Genomic DNA, 25894 nt, shown 5'->3' with positions numbered 1-25894 from the left:
AAAGTTTTAATTGGCTTGGATCCTAACAAGGAGAACTTTAGAAGAGTTCAGATAGCTTTCCTTGTGAGTCTCATCTCACCGTGGTTTTTACCTATTTGGGTTTTCCACGTATAAGCATTTGTGTCAAGTGGTAAATGTTTTTGTGGTTATGATCTTATTTGTTGATATGATTAACTTTTGATAAGGCATGATAACTAGAAGCATTAAGAGATCAATATGTTGAATTATGATTAAGCATTGTTGATGTTTACAAGATTAAAGTTGTTTACTGTTAAGTTGTCATAACAGTCAAACCGGTTGATGTGAAGTATTCTTACGAATATTTATCTTTACTGAGATATGTTTACTTTGTGTGATTGAATTTGAATTTGGGAACTTTATATCAATTTTTCATTATACTGATTGAACCCGCCCCCCCCCTCCCCCCCTCTTAGTATTCTACTAGATACTTATTCTTTCATAATACCATCAGCCAGCTATCAGAAGTATTAGTCATTGTGTGGATTTGATTCTTAATACATTTTCCAAACAAGGAAAAATATAGAATGCCACCAAAAGAGAATGACGAGATAAATAGAAAGGTGCATTGTTGCTTGTTAAGGTATTGATTATAGAAAGTTTGAGTTTCTGCATGTTTATAGTGGTCTTGGCACCAAAGAAGGATGGAGATTGGTGAATGTGTATAGATTTGAGGAAAATAAATAAGATAACCATAAATTATTGGTACTTGTTGCCAATAATGGATTATATGATACATTTCTTGAGTGGAGCAAAATAAATCACTAAATGTTTTCGTAGAATGGTTGCCATCAAATAAGAATAAGAGAGGTTGATGAATGGAAGACCACGTTCAAGACCAAATATGGATTGTATGAATGGTTGGTGATGCTATTTCAATGTATGGATGCAACCAACACTTTCATGAGGTTTTGAAGGTCTACCTTGGTAACCTTGCGATTGTATATTTACATGATATTTTGATCTTTAGTAAGACAAAAGAAGAGAACTTTCATGATGTTAGAGCAGTCTTCCAAAGGCTAAAAGAGAAGTTAATAGTGATGAAAAAGAACATAATTTAATGAATGAAGAATTGGTGTATTTGGGTTTTGCTTCTAGTAGTGGTCTACAAATAAACCCATAAAAGGTAAAAATAATTATTGATTAGCCTTCATCAAACCGTATGTTTGAAGCAAGAAGCTTCCATGGGTAACAACATAAATAAGTAAATGTGGAACTGATAATCACAAAACCAAATTAGATTTGCAAAAGGGATATAGATAGGAACATCTGATTTAAACTTCAATTAGAATAAGAGCACAAAGGTGCCCAAAACAACCTTCAAGTCTAAAAAATGAATATTTGAGGAGAACCGCACCCTATCAAATTTCAGCCTAGCCTAATATGGGAGGAGAATGGTGCCCCAAGAGCCCTTGTCTTGGTGTTTGTGGGTGAACTTTTGAGATATGGCCTCTCTCAAAATTTTGAGTGCATTCTGATCTTCTATCTTTGCATATAGGAATATGATATACTGAAATGAGTGCTAGGAGAGTTTGAAATTGTACACCCTAAATAAAGAGGTATAATTTATGATGCTAAATGTTATACAAAGTTTACATATGATCAATCTCTTGTAATCTTAAGTCAGACACAAAGAGAATCGATAAATAAAATCAAGAAAAAAAGTGGTGTTTATCATCCAATAGATAATACATGATCACCCCCCCCCCCTCCCCCACCCCACAAATTGCTCCAACTACAAAACAAGAACAATATTTGTTGTAGAATGAATATTAGGAAGCCTACAAAGTGAAAACAATTTAAATTCTTTTTTTTTTTAAGAGATGTTGAAAATGTATCCATGGAAGAATCTGAATCATAAGTAAAATGCAATTTTTTTTTATTACGAAACAAACGGGTTTTGAAGGGACCCAAAATCCTTTAACAGGGAACTACATCAAAAATTTGCATAAAGATAAATAGTTCCATTGTAGCTCTAAACACGACAAGAAACTAGTAAAAAACCAAAAGCTAGGAAAGAGACAACAAAAGGATAGAAACTAGTACAAGTTCTTAAGGACCTCAATGCCTCTATTTCCAGCTGAGTCATGTTCAATGCAATCTTCTTCATTTCTTGAATGTCCTGATTAAGAGATTTGTTCTTCAGGTTAGCCCTTATTCTCTTGCACGGTCCCATTGTATCCTTAATATTTTTATCCAGCAACTCCACATCCACTGTAGCACCTTCCTAGTGGTTGGCTTCCATCTTGTTTATTGCTAATAGCCCTCATTTTCATATTGGTATCTTTAATTTCATGAAAGGCTCATTTAAACATAATGAAATTATTAGCATCCGTATCATGGGCTACAACCATAACATCATCAAGATTCTCCCTTTCCATATTCAGGAAAGAAGAATTGGCATTGAGCGCTTTCAGGAAGGAGGGTCTACCACTTCAGCTTGACACCTGAACAAATTTATCTGGGAGTGATTGATGAAATGACAAGGAATCAGATTGTGATGTGGACATAGGGGATGATCTGCCTCAATTATCTTGGTGGCCACTCTTTGAAGAAGACCCAGAATCAGAGTCTAAACCTTCCAAATCTATGTTCCATTCTTCTTCATTCAAGGAAAGATTGATATGATCCCCTTCCTTAGAATCACTCAAAGCTTCAAGAACCCTAGCCGAGGGTGAGGGTAGGGTTTTTATGTATTCACGAATGAGGAAAAGAAAACCACCATGCAAAATAGGGGAATTATTTTTTTTATGGTCCTTTATGCTAGCATTAATTGAAACCATCAGATAGAAGGGTAAATAAATTTTCTCATTATGCCTAAAATGGTTAAGCAACACAAAATGATGCCCGTAGGCCCTAGTAATCTATCATCTAGGGTTACATACTTCATCAAAACCACCAAAACAAAGCGCTAAATGGATTTGATGATACCCGTATTGTAGATTTTTTTGTCAAATTTCGCAAGCTTAGCCCTTTCCTTCTTGTTTCTAAGAAATTTCTTGACTCCAAAATCCACCATTTTCCTATCCCTATAAAACTTCGCCCCTTCCATAGAAAAACCCCTAACTTGAGCAATAAGTTTCTCATCAATATTGACCGTTATGCCTTCAATTTTAATTTTTCCAACCTTTAAACCTTTAACAAATTTCTTAGTCATATTTGCATGGACACCATTTAACCTTTCGATGAAGGGAGTTAGCCCTCCCCGATCCAGAATGCACCAAATTTAATATTGAGTAGGGTTGAATAGTTGTAGAAAAGCTAGAAAGAACCCAAAAAGTGTGTGACCCAAGCACGAGTAATACTAAAATGACACAATTAATAATTTGAATGCGGGCCATCAAAAGAGGGTATTTTGTGATCATTTAAAATATGTCTCCCCTGGGCTAAATCATATAACATTAAGGCCTTTATTCCTAGCCCCCATAATTTTTCATCATTGCTACTAACTCCAAGTTTAGCAAAGTAATCGGCCAACCCGTTGGCTTCTCGATAGGCATGAGAAATATTATGGTTGTGGAAACTTTTTGATAAATCTCTCCCTTTCTCAATTCAACATTTTATATTCCATGATGGTTTATTCTTAACAAATAGACATTGGATAATGTTATTAGAGTCTCCTTCTAATCAAATTGCCTTAGCATTAATTTTTTTGGCCAACAGAACCCCATGATAGGTGGCTACAGCCTCAACAAGATGGTTTCTCTAACATCCCAAGGGGACTACCACCGCTGCCAACAACCTCAGTTAAAATGTGAATTGTTTAATTTTATTGTGGCTTTTATTTTAAATTATAGGTTTTTTCCTATCAAAATGAACAGTTTTTTTCTGCTTCTTTTTAAATCAATCTTTAAATTTATTTCAATTTAAATAACACATTTTGAATTTTGACTTGTATAAGTGACTCATCTTAAATCACACTAATTAATAGAAGTGTGATTCAGATGAATGACTTAAACAAATCCTATGCTTTATGTTTAATGAAGTGCCTTTCAAATTGAATTGATTTTCTTTTTTATTTTATAAATAGCATTGGAATTATACATTTAAAATAATATTAATAGATGATAATATTTTTTCAAATGAATTACCTTAACAAAATTTTATGTGTTAGGTTTCATGTAATGCAATCCAAATTGAATTGAAAGAATTTTTTATTTTACAAAAATGATGTTGAAAGTATACACTCACCTAAAATATTAATGGGTGGAAAATTGTACCGACTTGTTTCTAATCTCGATGATGAGAATTAGGTTTTTGTTCTATTACCGACCTACTTGATTTTTATTTAAGGTCGATGAAGTTTTTTGTAAAGGTTATTGGCAATATTGGCAGAACCCTGTTGAGTGTGTTACCGTATGTTTGAAGCAAGAAGCTTCCATGGGTTAGAAAGCTTCTATAGAATTTTACTATATTTTTTAGTGAGATTTGTGCATGGATTATAGAGACAATGAAATAAAATATAAAACAATTTGTTTGGACAACTACAACGAAGAGGAGTTTTAATATTTTGAAGGCAAAGGTAGAAAAGCAGCTCGTGTTAGCACTTCTTGACTTTGAAAAAATAATCCAAATTGATTGTGATGTAAGTGGGACAAAGATCAGGAGAGTTCTAAGCCAAGAGGGAAAACTAATAGCTTACTTCAATGAAAAATTAAATAAGGCAAAGAGGAAGTACTCCGCATATGATCAATCCCTGTAAGCAATTGTTCAAGCACTCCACAAGCGGAGACATTATTTTCTACCAAAGGAGTTCATGTTGTATATCAATCATCATGCATTTCAATTCATAAATAGACAAGGTAAATTGAGTAAAAACATGTGAATTGTATTGAGATTCTATAACGTTATTATTTTATTTTGAAGCATAGAAGTTAAAAATCAAATAGAGTTGTTGATGCATTCAATAGGAGATGTTTGTTATTGAATGAGCTAAGACTAGGTGTTGCTGGTTTTGATTGTATGAGAGAGCTGTATGAAGAATATGCACATTTAAAATAATCTTGGGTAGAGTGTAAGAGTATAGTTGGGACTAATAGAACTGCATGGTTGGAGTATTTTACACAAGAAAAACTATTGTTCAAAAGGAAGAGGTTAAGCCACCTCAAAGTTCAATGAGGGAGAAGATGATGAAGGAGAAACATAGTGGGGCTTTGACTTGACATTTTGAAGGTGACAAAAAATTATCATAGCTAAATGAGAGTTACTATTAGCCGAGGATGACTTTAGATAGCAAAAATTATGGTGTAAAAATTTCATATATGTCAACATAACAAGGGAATGAAGCAAAACCCTTGATTATACCTGTAAATGCAGTAGCATGGATTTTGTTTTGGTACTGCCATGCAAAAAAAGAGGTAATAATTTTATTTTTGTTTTAGTGCCCATATTGTTGAGGTTCTTATCAAATGCATATAAGATTGAGTTTGATATTTCTCCATTATTTAATGTTACAGATTTATATAAATATCATGAAGGTGAATCAAGTGAATCACAAGGTATAGTTGTAGATTTGTTGGATGCACCAGACTGGGCACACTAATTGACACAAAAAGAGTTCGGAAGAATTGATCTAATCATGCATTCACAGATCGCCAAACGAACAAGGATAAAGCAGTATTTGAATGCAATGTTTTTTTGGATCCAAACCAATTCATTGGGTGCGTAAAAATGTATACCCTTTCATATGATCTCAAGGAAAAAAAAAGCCAAAGTATATCTTGAACAAAGAGCACAACAATGAGAAGAAGAGCGATTTTGAGAAAGAGAGAAAGTGAATGACATATAATAAATGAAATATCTATTAAGATCATACATAAAATACTATTAAAGTAAATATATTAAACATAAAATAATTCTTATTTTAACATAAAACAAACTCTTCTTTAAACATAAAATAAGGGATGAAGTAAAAATTAAAGTAATTTTTTATCAAACATTTTTTTATGATTTTTGTCTTATTATTGAAAAATACAATAACTCTTTAATAAAATATAAAATAAATAATTGTAAACAATTTTTTTGGTTTAAATTTAAAATAATAATTATTTTAAAAATATGACTTACTGATTTATACATATAGGACAAAGTAAATATAAGGTCCACAATTAGTGAAAAATGAAAACAATTTTTTTTTTTATATTGCATATATGGAAAGAAGCATTGTTACAAAAATATGGACAGATTGTCTACTTGGACTATAGGCCCAAAGTTGCAAAAATATGAACGGATTGTCTACTGAGAGTTATAAATAGAGATATACATATTTGTATATATGAAACTATAATGCTTACAGTATCTGCTCTTGAGTTACATATCTGATCTTTAACAGGGTATCTAGCTTTGGCAACCTTTAAACCCAGGCACTACATTGGTAAGTCGACATCCTGCTTCCCTCTTGCTGCCTGCTTCCATTTATAGCCATTCTCCATCTCATGAAGATACATCTTTGTGTTTCCATCCTTAATGAACCGGATAAATTTATGCTTCTCAATATTCATTGTCACAAATACCTGCAAAAAAATTCGGTGAAGGGTGAGTCTACTAAAAAATCTGCAAACCATAACTTATTAACATGAAAAATTATGGATTCATCATATGTTAGGGTCTTGTATATATTGATATCTTTAATATTAGACACAAAAATGGTATTATGACACAAAAAATCTTTACAAAAGTCATTATCATTCTTGCACTTTTATGGCAATTGAAGTTTATCGCATGCTTTTTCCAACATGTTATATGTCCACTTATGAGAGACTTGAAAGTTAAATCTATTTCTAAGGACATCTCATCCAAGCAGCCTGGCATCCTCAATAATGTCTTTAGAAGAGTGCAATAGGTTCCACCAAATGGATCTACCCCCATGGACGAGCTCATTATTGCTAACTCTGGTATTGCTGATGAAAGGCCTAATATTTTCCAAGGCCTTCCAAATAGACTTGAAGATATTCGAGCCCTGTACTAAGACTGCAAAGTGTCCATCCACAAGGTCACAAAAAGGTAGGGATTGGTTCATAATATTATGGGGCAATTCATGTCTGAGGATGTTTTGATTCATTCCTTGTCTGCAATATGTCTATTTAATGCAAAGGGATTGCATTATCGCCTTGGCCTTCATTGCCATGGTGCACTGCACCTATTTTTCCATATCAAATAAAAGGTTCTCACCTACTATTGGAATTTATGAAAGCAAGATTTCATAATATTAATCATTCTTCACTTCTCACTTGCATTTCTTCTGGCTAACATTTCTTCTATCCCATCAATCCTTCTATCTATTCATCAAATCAATCATTATCATCCTATCTATTCTATCTAATCAATCAAGAATTTCTTCATTTGATATCAATCAACCATTTTTCTACAATCAATGAACATCCTTCACTTCTGACTAACCATTCTTCTCTTCTTTCGAGAGATCATTCATTTCTTTCATACATAAACAATCTCTCGAGGGGGCATCCTACCTCCATCCCTCGGTTTGCTAGGGCATGACTTTATTTTTCAATTTTCTTTGGAACAACGCTCAAAATCACATTATCTCAAAGAGGGGAAAAAATCCTACCTCCGTCCCTCGGTTTGCTAGGGCATGACTTTATTTTTCAAGTTTCTTTGAAACAACACTCAAAATCACATTGTCTCAAAGAGGGGAAAAAAGTAGACACTAAAAAAATGGTCAACACCCGTGTCTCCTATTTTTTTTAACATATCATGCACATAGTGCCTTTTAGGTTTAATTAATTAATCAAACCCCTTTTACTAACAACTCTTCTAAGTCCTAAATAAATAAATTTAATAATTTATTTATTTATCCCCTTTGTCCATAAATTAAATAAATTCATTTTATTTAATTAACTAATTCATAAATATGAGCAATAAATTAATAAATCATTTTGATTAATTTTCATATTTATCTTCCTCCAAAATAAAGATAATTAAAATAAATTTTATTTATTAATTCATCTGTATTTTCTTTTTTTCTTAACTTATTATTCTTCAATTTTATCCTCTTATGTGGAGATATTTAATAATTTTTAATTATTAAATCTTCTCATAAGTCCTCCTAATTTTCAAATTTGGAAACTAATATCTTTCCTTGATTTTCAAAAACCAATCTTTTTGGCAATATCTCATTAATCTTAATTTTTAAATTAAAAAATGAGGTATGCATCTTCAAAAATCTGCTTTTTGTGAGAGGATAATTTATTTATTTTCAATTCTTCTATTTATCTTTTCAAATGAAGATATTTAATAATTTTTAATTATTAAAATCTTCTTGATATTTTCAACTTGCTAGTTTGGTATTTATGAAAAGATAATTAAAGATTTTATTATTTATTCTCATAATATCTTCCCTTTTGCTTTCTTCTATCTTCATTTTTCCCTGAATGGCAGCTCTACTATGCACTCAATCAGGTCCATCCATCTAACCAAAAAATCTTCTCAATCTTAGTCATCCAATCAATCTCAATTTTTCTATAAATTGAACCCTTTTCTCATTGATTTTCAACCACATTTCGAGTATCCTTACATTGTTAATTTTGCTTGCAAATATTGCTTTCACTTGCAATTGTGCTTTGTAGTTGAGATCCACAGCATATTTGAAGGAGAAAGAGAAACAATGGAGGTCAATTCACGGAGATTTTGTTTGGTTTGCATTTTTTGCTTACATCTTATCTTCAATTTTCTTTTATTGAATGTGATAGGAGTTGATTTCATTTGCAATTAGGTTTGTGGTTACCTAATGTTAATGCTTTTGATGCTTTATTCTAATTTCCTAGTTACAGTTTGGATCATTGAAATTGATAAATATTTTGAATATGAAAATATAGAATAAGATTAAAACGTTAAGTATGCATGAATCAAATTGAAGGGGAACACATCCTTGTGGTGGGAACACTTATAAACAAATAGGCAGTGAAGAAGGAAGGATAAAATTAGATCTTGTGATCAAATGGTTACAAAAATTAAATCCAATTTTTTGTTGGTGATATACTAAATCAAATTGTTTAGAAAAGTCCAAAATTTGAAGCAAAAGGAGAGAAGTGTTGAGGAGTACACTGAATAATTTTATCGATTAAATATAAGGGCTAGTCATGTAGAAAATGACACCAAACAAGTTATGAGGCATACCAATATGCCTTGAAAGCAAAAGAGAAACTCAAAACAAGCAAGAGAGAGAAAGTACATCAAGTCTAAACATGCAAGAAGGTAACAAAAAAAAAGAGATTTCTTTAGAGGAAAAGGAGAAGTTACTCTCATGGAAGAGCTTCATTTGGAAGAGGTAGAGGAAGAAGTTTCAGCAGTACAAGTTTCCAACGTATGGAAATAGGACATCAAGCATTTGATTATCGACAAATCTAGCATGATGCAGGTTGAGGAAAGGAGGCAAGAGTTCATCTAAAAATGAGAAGACCAATAACTATGGAGAATAAGAAGGAGATCACTAAGCATGGAAAAGACCCTGAAGATGGAAAATCTTTGATGTTGCGAAGAGTGTTGTTGAATTTAGAAAAGGAGAAATTAGAGTGAATCCAAAGGCAAAATTTCTTTTGAACATGGTGTAAGGTGAACGAAAAATGTTGCAAAGTCATTGTGGATAGTAGCAGTACCAATAATATTATCTCTAAGGAAATAGTGAAAAGATAAAATTGAAAAGAGTTAAGCATCCCAACCCAATATAGAGTTTCATGGTTATAAAAAGAGTATCACTTATTGGTGAATGAAGAAAGCTTTGTGAGTTTTTAGATTGCAAAATAGAAGAATGGAGTCATGTGTGACATAATGGCAATGGAGATATATATTATTCTCCTAGGAAGAGCATGATAATTTCATCGGGAATCTATTGATGATGGTGAAAAGAATACATATGCAATCAAGAAAGATGGAAATTAGTACATCTTCAATACAATAAAAAATATAGAATAGGAGATTGAAGGAAAACTAAAGGTATGTTTGGTTAGTGGGAAGCAATTTTTGAGAGAATTCAAATAGGATAAATCATGATTTTTTATAGTTCAGAAATTTGCAGCACTTGGGACAATAAATAAAAAGGATGAAATACCAAAGAAACTACAAGATATTTTGGAGAAGTATGCAAAAATTTATTGATGTAGGAGTTTCTCCATGGGTTTCCACCTATGAGAAGTATTTGTCATTGTATGGATTTGATTCTAAATGCATTCGCCAAACAAGGCACAATATAGAATGTTACCGTCCAAGGGGTTGACCTTAACTAGTTAAAACATTGGGTTCTCATGGTGGAGACCCAAGTTTAAATTCCAATAGGGACATCTAAAGAGGAATTCTAAGTTGTGACTCTTGGCCTTCCATAGGATGGGGAAGGTCTTAGGGTCAATCTAATCAAACACAATAATAATAATAATAATAATAATAATAATAATAATAATAATAATAATAATAATAATAATAATTCAAAGATATGTAATGGGGATGGGCCCCCTACTATGGTCCCATTGGTTCATAGCTCTAGTCAAAAGCTATTCAGGCTTCAACCAATTACCTATCAAAAAAAATATATAGAATGTCACCAAAAGAGAATGAAGAGATAAATAGGAAGGTGCAAGAGTTGCTTGTTAAGGTGCTAATTATAGAAAGTTTGAGTCTGTGTGTGGTTATAGTTGTGTTGGCACCAAAGAAGGATGGAGATTGGTGAATGTGTATAGATTTGAGGGAAATTAATAACATAACCATCAAGTATTGGTACTCGTTGCCAATAATGGTTATATGATATATTGCTTGAGTGGAGCCAAATATTTCACTAAAATTTATTCAAAGAGTGGTTGCCATCAAATAAGAATAAGAAAGGTTGATGAATGGAAGACCGCATTCAAGACCAAAGATGTATTGTATGAATAGTTGGTGATGCTATTTCAATTTACAAATGCAACCAACACTTTAATGAGGTTGATGATTGAAGTTTTGAATGTCTACCTTGGTAAGCTTGTGATTGTATATTTAGATGATATTTTGATCTTTAGTAAGACAAAAGAAGAGCACTTTCAGGATGTTAGAGAAGTCTTCCAAAGGCTAAAAGAGAAGTTAATTGTAATGAAAAAGTACATAATTTTATGAATCAAGAATTGGTGTATGGGGGTTTTGCGGTTTCTAGTACAGTGGTCTTAAAATGGACCCAAAAATGGTGTAGTGGAATGAAAATAAACCTGGAAAAAGGTAAAAATAATTGTTGAATAGCCTTCATAGAAGAGTATTTTCAAGCAAGAACCTTTCATGGGTTAGCAAGCTTCTATAGAAGTTTATTAGAATTTTTAGTGGGATTTGTGCATGGATTATAGAGACAATGAATGAAAATATAAAAGAATTTGTTTGGACAACTACAACAAAGAGGAGTTTTAATATTTTGAAGGCAAAGGTAGCGAAGTAACTCATGTTAGCACTTCTTGACTTTGAAAAAATGTTCCAAGTTGATTGTGATGTAAGTGGGACAATGATCGGGAGAGTTCTAAGCCAAGAGGGAACACTAATAGCTTATTTCAATTAAAAACTAAATAAGGCAAAGAGGAAGTACTTTGCATATGATCAATAATTGTACGCAATTGTTCAAGCACTCCAAAAGTGGAGACATTATTTTCTACCAAAGGAGTTCATATTGTATACTGACCATCATGCATTCCAATTCATAAATATACAAGGTAAATTGAGTAAAAACATGCGAATTGGGTTGAGATTCTATAAAGTTATTATTTTATTTTGAAGCATAGAAGTGGAAAATCAAATAGAGTTGTTGATGCATTCAATAGGAAATGTTTGTTATTGAATGAGCTAAGAGTAGGTGTTGTTGGTTTTGATTGTATGAGAGAGTAGTATGAAGAAGATGAACATTTAAAACAAGCTTGGGTAGAGTGTAAGAGTCCAGTTGGGACTTATAGAACTCCATGGTTGGAGTATTTTACACAACAAAAATTATTGTTCAAAGGGAAGAGGTTATGCCACCTCAAATTTCAATTAGGGAAAACTTGATGAAGGAGAAACATAGTGGGGCTTTGAGTTGACATTTTGGAGTTGACAAAAAAATATCATAGCTAAATGAGAGTTACTATTAGCTGAGGATAAGTGTAGATAGAAAAAATAAGGGTGTAAAGATTTCGTATATGTCAACATGCCAAGGGAATGAAGCAAAACCTTTGATTATTCCTGTAAATGCAGTAGCATGGATTTTGTTTTTAGATTGCCACAGACAAAAAGAGGTAATGATTTTTTTATTTTTTTAGTGGACATATTTTAAAAAACGGCCCATTTTATAACATGTCATAAGTGTAGTGATCTTTCTTATATAGCTATATTGTTTTTCAAACATATAGTACAGTTGCATGGCTTGCCAAAAGTATTGTTTTAGATTGAGATATAAAATTTGTTGGTCATTTTTGGCATACTTTGTGGAAGAAGATGGGAACACAATTGAATTTTAGTTCAGCCTACCATCCTCAAGTTGATGGCCAAACTGAAGTTGTCAATAGAAGTTTGGGAAATTTGTTCAAATGTTTGTTTGACGATAAACCAAAACAGTTAGATTTTATATTGACACGAGCAAAATTTACATATAATTATTCTATAATCAAAGTGTGAGAAAGAGTTTATTCCAAGTGGTGTATGGATAGTGTAGACTTGAGTAGAAAGAGTGCATTAGAAGTAGATTTTGTAGAGTAAATTAATGATTTGCACAAAGAAGTGAGGAAGAACTTGGAGAAGAGTGTCATGAAATACAAAGAACATGCTGATATGGATAGAAGAGTGTAAGAGTTTAAAATTGGATAGCTCATAATGGCACATCTGGGAAAGGAAATATTTCCACAAGGAACCTACAATAAGCTAAAATTGAAGAAGATTGACTCATGCAAGATATAGTCGACATTCTTATCCAATGCATATAAGATTGAGCTTCGATATTTCTTCATTATTTAATGTTGCAGATTTATATAAATATCATGAAGGTGAATCAATTGAATAAAAAGGTACAGTTGTAGATTTAATGGATGCACCAAATTGGATACACTAATTTACACAGAAAGAGTTTGAAAGAATTGATGAGATCAGTCATTCACAGATCGCCAAAAGAACAAGGATAAAGCAGTATTTGAATGCATTGTTTTTTTGGATCGAAGCCAAATCATTGGCTGCATAAAAACATATACCCTTTCATATGATGTGAAGGAAAAAAAAAGCCAAAGTATAGCTTGAACAAAGAACACAACAATGAGAAGAAGAGCTATTTTGAGAAAGGGAGAAAGTGAATGACATAGAATAATGAAATATCTATTAAGATCATACATAAAATAATGTTAAAGTAAATATATTAAACATAAATTAATTCTTCTTTTAACATAAATATATTTTTGCATAGAGATTACATTAATGATATGTTGTCATTGATGTCAATTGAACCGGTATTGGTATTCACGTTATTTCTGATATTGTTGTTTTTGATATTGGCTAGTGACCGGTAAGAAGAGATTTGTGGAAGATGTTGTAAACTGGTATGTAAAGTTTGTGAGATGAACTGGTAAACTGGTGTAAGGGGTTAAACCTTTCTATGCAATGTAACCGGTAAACCCTATCAGTTGTTAAACCCTAACTGATCAATTTTGTTGGTTTATTATCTGATGAGCGGTAATGATGGAGATAAGTTCAAATTATTTTGGCTCGTTTGTTTATTGTCTAGGGAAGGAGCAAAGTGGATTGCATCTAATGTACAACGTGTGATGAGTTACAAAGTCCGATGAAGCGGTGATCATGCAGAGGTTGGAATTTTCTTGAAGAATGTGAAGAGATTGTCATGATTTCTAATGGTCAATATTGTACCGAATTGTTTCTAATCTCGATGGTGAGAATTAGGTTTTTGTTGTGATACCGACCTAATTGATTTGTATTTAAGGTTGATGAAGTTGTTTGTAAAGGTTGTCGATAATATTGGCAAAAACCTGCTGAGTGTGTAGTTGCCTAACCAATGAATGGATCTGCACTTTGAGTGAAGGCAGATTGAAGCTTAAAATGATTTGATCAAGAAAATGTAATGCTACTCAGACAGATCAAGAAAACCCATTTTTTTCTAACAATTACAGCAGAAGTGAAAACCCTTAACCGAGTAAGCTCTAACAAGCTTGGTTACTCATTAAATTCTCTAACAAGGTGGTCCATTAGCTTGGATTCTTAAATCCTCCAACGAGGTTACTCATAATAGGGTATTGTTCTTTTCATCAAGGCATATTTATAAATCCCTTAACCAGATGATTCCTAACCGGAATTAGTTTTCAACGAGACTTATTGAAAATCTTTAACAGGTTTGGTTCCTAACAAGGCAAAATTTAGAAGAGTTCAGATAGCTATCCTTGTGAGTCTCATCTCACCATGGTTTTTACCTATTTGGGTTTTCCACGTATAAACATTTGTGTCAAGTGGTGAATGTTTTTGTGGTTATGATCTTATTTGTTGATTTGATTAACTTTTGATAAGGCATGATAACTAGAAACATTGAGAGATGAATATGTTGAGGTATGATTAAACATTGTTGATGTTTACAAGATTAAAGTTGTTTACTATTAAGTTGTCATAACAGTCAAACCGGTTGATGTCAAGTATTCTTATGAATATTTATCTTGACTGAGATATGTTTACTTTGTGTGATTGAATTTGAATTTGGGAACTTTGTATCAGTTTTTCAGTATACCGATTCAAGCACCCCCCCCCCTCTCAGTATTCTACTGGATACTTATTCTTTCATCATACCATCAGCCAGCTATGAGAAGTGTTAGTCATTGTGTGGATTTGATTCTCAATGCATTTGCCAAACAAGGCAAAATATAGAGAGTCACCAAAAGAGAATGAAGAGATAAATAGGAAGGTGCAAGAGTTGTTTGTTAATGTGCTAATTATAGAAATTTTGAGTTTGTGTGTGGTTATAGTGGTGTTGGCACCAAAGAAGGATGGATATTGGTGAATATGTAAAGATTTGAGGCCAATAAAGAAGACAACCATAAAGTATTGGTACTTGTTGCCAATAATAGATTATATGATAGATTTATTGAGTGGAGCCAAATAAATGACTAAATTTTTTTCAAAGAATGGTTGCCATCAAATAAGAATAAGAGAGGTTGATGAATGGAAGACCACGTTCAAGAAATAAGATGGATTGTAGGAATGGTTGGTGATGCTATTTCAATTTACGGATGCAACCAAAACTTTCATGAGGTTAATGAAAGAAGTTTTGAAGGTCTACCTTAGTAACCTTGCGATTGTATATTTAGATGATATTTTGTTCTTTAGTAAGACAAAAGAAGAGCACTTTCAGGATGTTAGAGAAATCTTCCAAAGGCTAAAAGAGAAGTTAATAGTGATGAAAAAGCACATAATTTTATGAACTAAGAAATGGTGTATTTGGGTTTTGCAATTTCTAGTAGTGGTCTAAAAATGGACCCAAAAATGGTGTAGTGGTCTGCAAATAAACCCATAAAAGGTAAAAATAATTATTGATTAGCCTTCATTGAAGCATATGTTTGAAGCAAGAACCTTCCATGGGTTAGCAAGCTTCTATAGAATTTTACTATATTTTTTAGAGGGATTTGTGCATGGATTATAGAGACAATGAAATAAAATATAAAAGAATTTGTTTGGACAACTACAACAAAGAGGAGTTTTAATATTTTGAAGGTAAAGGTAGCAAATCAGCTAGTGTTAGCACTTCTTGACTTTGAAAAAATGTTCAAAGTTGATTGTGATGTAAGTGGGACAATGATCGGGAGAGTTCTAAGCCAAGAGGGAAAACTAATAGCTTACTTCAATGAAAAATTAAATAAGGAAAAGAGGAAGTACTCTGCATATGATGAATACTTGTACGCAATTGTTCAAGCGTTCCACAAGTGGAGACATTATTTTCTACCAAAGGAGTTCATGTTGTATATTGATCATCATGCATTGGAATTCATAAATAAACAAGGTAAATTGAGTAAAAACATGTGAATTGGGTTGAGATTCTATAGTTATTATTTTATTTTGAAGCATAGAAGTGGAAAATCAAATAGAGTAGCTGATGCACTCAATAGGAGATGTTTGTTATTGAATAAGCTAAGAGTAGGTGTTACTGGTTTTGATTATATCAGAGAGTTGTATGAAGAAGATGCACATTTAAAACAAGATTGGGTAGAGTGTAAGAGTCTAGTTGGGACTAATAGAACTCCATGGTTAGAGTATTTTACACAAGAAAAATTATTGTTCAAAAGGAAGAGGTTATGTCACATCAAAGTTCAATGAGGGAGAAATTGTTGAAGGAGAAACATAGTCGGGCTTTGACTTGACATTTTGGAGTTGACGAAAAAATTATCATAGCTAAATGAGAGTTACTATTAGCCGAGGATGAGTTTATATAGCAAAAATAATGGTGTAAAGATTTCGTATATGTCAGCATACCAAAGGAATGAAGCAAAACCTTTGATTATACATATAAATGCAATAGCATGGATTTTGTTTTGGGACTACCATGGACAAAAAGAGGTAATAATTTTATTTTTGTTTTAGTGGGCATATTTTTAAAAATGGCTCATTTTATAACATGTCATAAGTGTAGTGATGTTTCCCATATAGCTATATTGTTTTTCAAACATATAGTACATTTGCATGGCTTGCCAAAAAGTATTGTTTTAGATTGGGATATAAAATTTGTTGGTCATTTTTGGCATACTTTGTGGAAGAAGATGGGAACACAATTGGGTTTTAGTTCACCCTATCATCCTCAAATTGATGGCCAAACTGATGTTGTGAATAAAAGTTTGGGAAATTTGTTCAGGTGTTTGGTTGATGATAAACCAAAATAGTTAGATTTTATATTGAGATGAGCATAATTTACATATAATTATTCTATAATTGAAGTGTGAGAAAGAGTCTATTCCAAGTTGTGTATGGGTACAGCTCCTGGAGAGCTCATGGATTGAGAGATAGTGGAGGCTTGAGTAGAAAGAGTGCATTAGTAGAAGATTTTGTAGAGTACATTCTTGATTTGCACAAAGAAGTGAGGAAGAACTTGGAGAAAAGTGCCATGAGATACAAAGAACATGTTGATATGGATAGAAGAGTGCAAGAGTTTAAAATTGGATAGCTCGTAATGGGACATTTGGGAAAGGAAATATTTCCAAAAGGAACCTACAATAAGCTAAAATGGAAGAAGATTGACCTGTGCAAGATATTGTCGAATTTCTTATCCAATGCATATAAGATTGAGCTTCGATATTTCTCCATTATTTAATGTTGTAGATTTATCTAAATATCATGAAGGTGAATCAAATGCATAACAAGGTACAGTTGTAGATTTGTTGGATGCATCAGATAGGGCACACTAATTGACACAAAAAGAGTTTGAAAGAATTGATCAAATCATTCATTCACAAATCGCAAAAAGGACAAGGATAAAGCAATATTTGAATGCATTGTTTTTTTGGATCGAAGCTAATTCATTGGCTGGCTTAAAAACGTATACCCTTTCATATGATGATTAGAAATAAGTCAGAGTATTAAATATTTTAATCTTTAATTAATTTTTGTTTTCATATAAATGTAATAACCTTTCAATACTAGATTATATTTTGGACTTCCGATGAGGACATAAATGTAGTGGATGTTCAGCTTCTTTGAAAGCTTATAAATAAGCTCAATTCGAATCCAATTGCGGTGAGTTAGAGAGTTATAGAGTTATAGGCATACAACTCTTAAGACGAGTTTACAAAGCTATGACATGCATCTCATATGTGGAGTTAGCCAATTTGTATCAGCTCTCATGAAGTCCACAAACATACGCTCCTTCACAAGATTGCCTAACTTGTACGGGCTCGGGCATACAACTCTTTTTCATAGAGTTTGCCCAAATTGGATGAATTTCAAGCATACAACTCTCTTTCATAGAGTTTTCCCAAATTGGATAGATTCTGGGCATACAACTCTCTAATACAAAGTTTTCCCAAATGGGATAGATTCAAGGGCACACAACTCTCTTTCACAGAGTTTGCCAAAAATTGTATGGTTCTTACATATTTTCAAAGAAATGAAATTTTATATGATTTGTTATGTGTTTACAATACCACAAATTATGCATTGGGTATTGTCCTCTGAATTGACAAAATAATTCAGATCAGTGGTATTAGAGCCATTTTTGATCATTTTAGGTGCATTTACAAGCAAACAATATATTTAGTATCTTTATGTTGATAAGTAGTTTCCTAGTGTTTCAGCTTAAGATGGATGAGTTTCGTAGTGTTTCATCTTAAGATGGATGCGATGGTATGAATCATATAGAAGATTACTATAAGTGTGAAATCTCATGAATGAATCTAGATTCGAGAAAGCTTCATGCATAAGAACCTTCTCAAGTGTTGCCGCCATCAAGAAAAGAATTCATTGGAGGTGGTTTCCTTCAACATGGCTTTGGTTGTTGAATGGAATCTGAAAAAGATAATGTTATGGGTCATAATGGGCAACAATCATAGATTCGTTCGGAAAGAGTGCATGGAAAAGAAAAGAAGGGTCTTTAATGACACTTCATCTTCTGTAAATAGATAGTTGACAGAGGTGGCAACAAGGCTTGGGCTGAAGCTAAAGCACTAGAGCCATGGTGGAAAAGCAAAATAATCTGGTGCGGTGTACAAAGCACATAACTAGAGTTTGCTTAAGCTTAGACCCTAATTGGATTCAATTTCCTCAATAGTAGAACAAAATAAAAATGCTATTAAGACCTCTGGCTCAGCATGACAAATACCCTAATCATGGACAAAATAGTTAAAAGTGAGCCCTTAGGATTTCTTGGTGATTCTCCAGAAATAGATTCTTCGTAGCTTTGTGTTCACATCCCGCGACCAACATGAATAGCTTCGATGTTGAAGCAGAGCCTGCCAACAGTCATCCTCTTCTTTTGAAATATAATAGCCTTCACTTAAGGTCTAATGCATATGGATGAAAAGATTAGCCTCATGATTCACTTTGCCATCACCTCAGATTTAAACCCTTCAACTCCTCTACGACGATGTGACTTCAAATTTATACTAAATGAAGGTGTGTTAGAGGGATCTAATTCCTCCTCCAAAATCAACACCGATCTCACTAATGTAGAACTCATAACCGCTCTCCAGAATGACAAATGAGTCATATGTAGAGATAGTCGATGGAAGTGGCCACAACGTGCAGTGGAAGCAAAAGTGGTAGGGCATAGTCTCTTGTTTTCATATAAATATAATAACCTTTCAATACTAGATTGTCTTTTTGACTTTTGATGAGGACATAAATGTAGTGGTTGTTCAGCTTCTTTGAAAGCTTATAAATAAGATCAATTCAAATCCAATTGCAGGGAGTTAGAGAGTTATAGAGTTATAGAGTTATAGGCATACAACTCTTAAGATGAGTTTGCAAAGCTATGACATGCATCTCGTATGTGGAGTTAGCCAATTTGTATCAGCTCTCATGAAGTCCACAAACATACGCTCCTTCACAAGATTGCCTAACTTGTACGCGCTCAGACATACAACTCTTTTTCACAGAGTTTGCCCAAATTGGATGGATTCCAAGCATACAACTCTCTTTCACAGAGTTTTCCCAAATTGGATAGATTTTGGGCATACAACTCTCTTTTACAGAGTTTGCCCAAATTGGATGGATTCCAGGCATATAACTCTCTTTTATAGAGTTTGCCCAAATGGGATAGATTCAAGGGCACACAAATTCTGCTTTGGGTATTGTCCTCTGAATTGACAAAATAATTCAGATCATATGATGTGAAGGAAAACAAAAGCCAAAGAGCACAACAATGAGAAGAAGAGCAATTTTGAGAAAGGGAGAAAGTGAATGACATATAATAATGAAATATTTGTTAAGATCATACATAAAATAATGTTAAAGTAAATATATTAAACATAAAATAATTCTTCTTTTAACATAAAACAAACTCTTCTTTAAACATAAAATAATTATTTTTTTAACATAAAATAAGGGATGAAGTAAAAATTAAAGTAATTTTTTTATCTAACATTTTTTATGATTTTTATCTTATTATTGAAAAATAAAATAACTCTTTAATAAAATACAAAATAAATAATTGTAAACAATTTTTTTTGTTTAACTTTAAAATAATAATTATTTTAAAAATATGACTTATTGATTTATACAAAGTAAATCTAAGGTCCACAATTAGTGAAAAATGAAAACATTTATTTACTTAAATATATAATCATTTATTAAATTAATTATTTACTTAAATATATAACCGTTTACATAATAAGTATTTTTTATTACAATAGTAAAAATAACTCTTTCAATAAAAGTAAAACATATAAATAAAGATCCTTTGCCCATAAGAAAAGAGGTTTATTTTTCCCTCCCAAGCAGACATGGTTTCCTTTGAAAAATGTCGTCATTAAGGCAAATATTTTGGAAGATAATCAACTTCTAGAAGTTATTCGTCATTATGATCTCTAGAACGGGCAAGCGATCTCTTCAAAATGTGAGACCCTTCCATTTAATTGTTCGCAATGTGGGTAGAGTTTTGAGTTCAGATTTGAAGAGCCGAATCTTTTCGAAGATACATGCTATATTAGCTATATTAGGCCATGAACATGGGCAACGGGGATCCTCTCCACCAATCACCTGTGGAAGGACTAGTAATTTGTTAACTATGAAGGAGGGGAGTTGATATTTGTATATGCACATTGTGCAAGGAGTACTGATTATCTAGTGGTGTTTATTATGGTCTCCAAATGGCTTACTCTGGCTGAAGTCCTTGGATGTTTTGGTGTTTTTGGGGTAAATTTTTTAACACCATTTAGGTCTTTTGGGATGTAGTATATTTCTATATAGTTAGGTATGTAGGTTTCATCCTTGGAGGTGGACTCCTTTTATGCATTGTAATCTTCAGCGAAGAATGTAGGTTGGAGGTTTTCTTAGCTGGTTCTTTCCTCTGGGAGAACCAGTTTACTATTATAATAAATATATTTGTAAGATTTAAAAGTAATAAAATAGGTTGGTAATATTGTAGAGTTTAACAAATAGAATTCCATTTTTAACCAAACTCTAATCTAAAGTCCAGTTTATTAAGATAATTAATTTTTATTTTTAATACAATAAATAAATCTTATTTAATTTTTTATTAATTTTAAAAGATAATAATACATAATTTGAATAAAAAGACGCGTGATAAAAGACACACCCTCAACCCAAAATAGTTAAAAACACACCGAATGGAAGCCGCAGCAGCATGTAGGGCCAAAGTAAACCTAAATTCTCAAATGCGGGTCCATCATGAGTGGAAAATGAAAACAATAGTATGCGTCGGCCTACATTTCCACAATAAGTGCTAATATACTCCATACCATATTTAAATGGATGATTTGGGATATCAATAAACATTGTTAAGGCATTCCAAATTGTAGAGGCCGGTTTTCCTGCAATAGGTTTGCTATTTTCTTAGTAGGAGAATAAGATGGGAAACAAATCCAGCAGAATACCAGAGGTTTCCAAGGAAGTGCATATTTTGATGGTGGGTCTTCCATTGGGCATACATTGGGCATTCCAATGGCGTTATTTTTGTTGTAGACAGTGATGACAGGGAGCGTATTAGTGAGGCAAAAGATGTGTGGCACAATTTGCTGAAAGAGAAAGAGCTTAGAGATGCTGCTGTTGCTGTGTTTCAGAGATCACAGAGGAGCTTGGAATGCCTTCTTTAACTCAACGCCATTGGCATGTTCAGAGCTCCTGTGCTACTTCTGGTGATGGTCTCTATGAAGGCTTGGATTGGCTTTCTAATAATGTGTAGACATGTTTGAAGCTTACATGAATATACAAGGAAGGTGGATTTTGTTCAAAAGTTTATGTAATGTTGATCAATTTTACCTTTATTTTTTCTTTATTTTCTCTTATCATAGAATGATAGATCACAGAGAGTGTGATCAAGATTTATAACCACTTTCGCAATCAAATTCAGAAATAGCACACGACTCATTTAAGCAATCCAATCCAAAAACAGCATACAAAACAAACTTGAATTCGTTAGTTCTTAGATTATAAGAATTTGATGATGTATCCGGAAATATGATCTGAAATGTTCATGCAAAAGACACTTGAATTTGTTGCAAATATTTACGTCTTAAATTATGAATTTTCCTGAATAAAATGATGTTTTGTGGGAAAGCACAATTATATTTTCCTAATATTTTTTAAGTTATCGTTACTATAAATAGCTAAATTCTTGGTATTAAGAAAAACTTTGTTTCATGCTGTATCTTTGAATTGCAGAATTTTATGTTTAATAATAAGTTTACATAAATGGTTTAGGTCTTTAAATACAAACAATTAACGGAGGGCACCAAGATTCTACTTGAACGGGCCTCTGTTTCGTAAACGGGCCTCCATTTTGTGGAAGTTGATTCCACTACCTACCACTTGCTTCAGGATTAGGTCCGGGATACGCCTGGGATGGCCACACCTGAGACATGGACCTGCAAATCCAAATCTCCATAAATGAAAGCACAAATATGTACTTCTGAAATAGTTTATGTTGGTGATGGAAATAAGCCACGTCTAGACCAATGATGGACTGGTCCAAGAGGGGCCAGTAGCTCAATGGTAGAGCACTCCAGCAGCGTATGGAAGGTCCTAGGTTCGAGTCCTAGCTGGTCCATGTCTGAACATGGTATCAGAGCCAAGTCCAGGCCAGGAGCCCCAAGCACACGAGAGGTGTTGCTTAAGGGGTGCTGTTGGTGTTGGTGTTGGAAATAAGCCACATCCGGATCAATAGCTTAGTAGCTTAGTGGTAGAGCACTCCAGCAGCGTATGGAAGGTCCTAGGTTCGAGTCTTAGCTGGTCCATGTCTCAACAGTTTACATGCGGTCCTAGGTTCGAGTCTTAGCTGGTCCATGTCTCAATAGTTTACATGCCTCTGATCATTTCAGACTATACTGTCTAGATTCTAAATATGTAGATTTATTTAAAATTTGATTATTTTAACTATTTTTCATTCAATTTATACTAAATCGAGTCCATAAACATACCTTAGAATTCCACTTTAGATGTCCCTATTGGGAATTGAACTTGGGTCTCCATAGTGAGAACCCAGTGTTTTAACCAGTTAAGCTCAACCCCTTGGACATCAATCTACACAAAATTATTTTCTATTTAAAAAAGAAAGAAAAAAAATATGTTAATTTTACGTCAAATTATGTGGGTCGTACACGTCAAATTATGTGGGCCATACATGTCAAATTTTTAAAAAGATAATTACGGTCATTAAAAAATAAATTAAAATATATATATTTTGAAAAAAAAAAAAAATATATATGCTCATCAATCTTCAATGTGCTACAAACCATTTCGCAAAAAGTTTTGAGAAAATAATTTTAATTGTGTCAAAAATTGTGGGTCGTACACATGCATGGTATGGTCCTGAAATAGGCATTTTTAAAACATAGTTTTTAGAAATCCATTCAAAAGTTATTTTTTATTATGTGGGTATTAAAATAAATTACATATTTGGAGAGTAGACTTATAGGGCTATCTATTATATTCCTGACTTTTTTCAAGATTCAATCTCCAAGTATTTCAAAATTTAAGCACAAATGAGACAAAACCTGAAAATCAGGGAAAACACTTCCACTTTTTGGCCAAAAAGTGGACTCATCTTCTTGCACTGACCCTTAGATTATTTATCTAATAAAGATTCATGTTTAAGAGAGAGAGAATTGTTAACTTGATATCTTTCACTTGCACTAAAACTTCTTCATGAATAGGATCGACTTTGGCAGGAGGACAAGAAAAACTCATCAATCCTTCATCTCTAGATGGAAAGTCATTGAAATGAGTAGAAGGTAAAGCTTCATTAAGGGGATTTTCAATTATATATCTTCTTGTACCATAATAGAATCCTCTTTCACCAAGGTACTCTTGTGGAGGAGATACATATTAGGATAATAATCAACATCATTTCTCAATGATTAATTCCAAAAAGAAATATCAATGAGATAAGTTTTAAGAATATCTTCCTACATTAAAATGTTCCCATTAGGAAGAGAAAATTTAGGAGAGGTGTAAGGTGATATAAATGAGGCTAAAGGAGTATCACATGCATCAAAATTATTCCTTTCTATACTACTACGAAGAACACTATACAAAGACAAGTTGGTCGAAGGTTTAGTTTTATCTCAAAATTGACAACATGAAAGGATTTTGAAAAGTCCCATTTTTTTGTCTAGGATGTCTAATCCAATGGACCAAGCAATGAAATGAAACAAAACTTTCTTTCCAATATAGGCAATTAATGAAGCAACTAGGTAATGCAAGTGTATAAACTAAGAAATGCATGTACATGAATTAATTAATGCAAGTACATAAGTAATGAATGAATGTGTCTAAATTTAATTTTTTTGATGAAATAATTAAATCTAAAAGTAAGAATAAAAATACATGAGTGTAAGACATGTTGGGTTCACCAAAATGTAATGTATGGAAATAGGGTTCATTAGCTTGTGCATGCAAACTAGAAACAAGAGCTACTTCACAATGATTATATTATAAGAAGAATAAACTCAATATATTCAGCCTAAATTATATTAGGAAGAGGGTTGAATGTAGATTGGATTCCATTCCTTTTGATTGAGTAATCGAGTTGAAAAAGAGCAATTGAAAAGATGTGAATTCAATGTGAGAATTAAGGCTAAAAGGTGGAAAATTAACAATGGACAACATAAACAGGTAAATTCAGAATTGAATTAAGAATTGATAATCATATAACCAAATTATATTTGCAAATAGGATACACAGAGGAACTTGTGCTTGAAAATAGAGTTAGAACAAAGAGAAAAGTGATGGCCAAAACGTCCTTCAAGTCCTACTAATGAATTCCTCTGCATTGATTCAAATTTGGACCTATGAGATATTACACTGGCACCTTATCAAATTTCAGCCTAAACCTAGTCTTGGAGGAGAATGGTTCCCTAGATGTCCTTGTCTAGGATAATGGCACCTAGAACACCCTTGTCCTAGTTTTTTTGGATGAGATATTGAGATATGGGTTATGTCGATGAATTTGAGTGCTTTTTGATCTTTAGTCTCTATCAGGGACCTATAGTTGCACCTGAATCTGCACATAAAAGGAGAAAATTGGTGTTGGGTTGATAGGGGTTTACCTAGGTCAACCCCAAGTTTGGAATTAACCCTATAATTGAATTGAGATTGAAACTTGGATTGAACTACTTGAATTGAAATGATTGATTGAATTGATTATACCTTCAATAGGTGATTCAATGCTCTTAGGATAAGTCCTCCATGTGTTGATGCAATAACTGTTAGAGTATTCGGGTATTTACTTGATTAATTAAACATTCTTTGTTTAATTATTTAACTTCCCTTTATCTCTTTTACACTTAAGCTAACTTTAGGTACATATAATTAATTATTTTAATTAATTATTAATGTTCAAACCTAGGTTTTCCCTTTTTAGGGTTTCTTGACCTATTAAAGGTTGAGTTCTTTCTTTTCATTGTAAGAATCACATTACATATTTTTGTGAATATTGAGCTCTCTCTTTTTGAGCATATTCTTTGTGTTTTGTATGTTCTTCAGATTTTGCTTTATTGCTTCTCCTTGTAACAGGTTATTTGGCTTGTAGAAGATCTTCAGGCTCTTGTGGTGTTGTATTTTCTCAACTCCTATATGGTATCAGAGCTTCAGATCTACAGCTACCTGTTCTTGTTTTGAAAATTTTTTGCTTTGGAAGCAAATCTAGGGTTTCAGGAATTTTTTGTGTACCTAGGGTTTGAACTTTTTTCTGAGCACTTTGGGCCTAAACGGACCTCACCATCGTGCTCAGAAGGCCCAA

The 25894-nt window shown here is 32.8% G+C and overlaps 1 protein-coding gene across 1 annotated transcript in view; it reads left to right on the top strand.

The window, feature by feature from the left end:
• The window catches only part of LOC131034651 (ADP-ribosylation factor 1-like), a 31077-nt gene extending 9239 nt beyond the window's left edge, over positions 1 to 21838 (top strand). Inside the window, exons 2-3 of the mRNA XM_059221839.1 lie at positions 4961 to 4969; positions 21717 to 21838. Of these exons, the coding sequence (XP_059077822.1) occupies positions 4961 to 4969; positions 21717 to 21838 (131 nt within the window). The remainder of the gene's footprint in view (positions 1 to 4960; positions 4970 to 21716) is intronic.
• The last annotated feature ends 4056 nt before the right edge of the window (positions 21839 to 25894 follow it).

This window comes from Cryptomeria japonica, chromosome 5 (genome assembly GCF_030272615.1).
Source record: "Cryptomeria japonica chromosome 5, Sugi_1.0, whole genome shotgun sequence".
NCBI classification, from domain to species: Eukaryota; Viridiplantae; Streptophyta; class Pinopsida; order Cupressales; family Cupressaceae; genus Cryptomeria; species Cryptomeria japonica.
The sequence above is the reverse complement of the archived record's forward strand: the minus strand, read 5'-3'. Positions and strand labels throughout refer to the sequence as shown.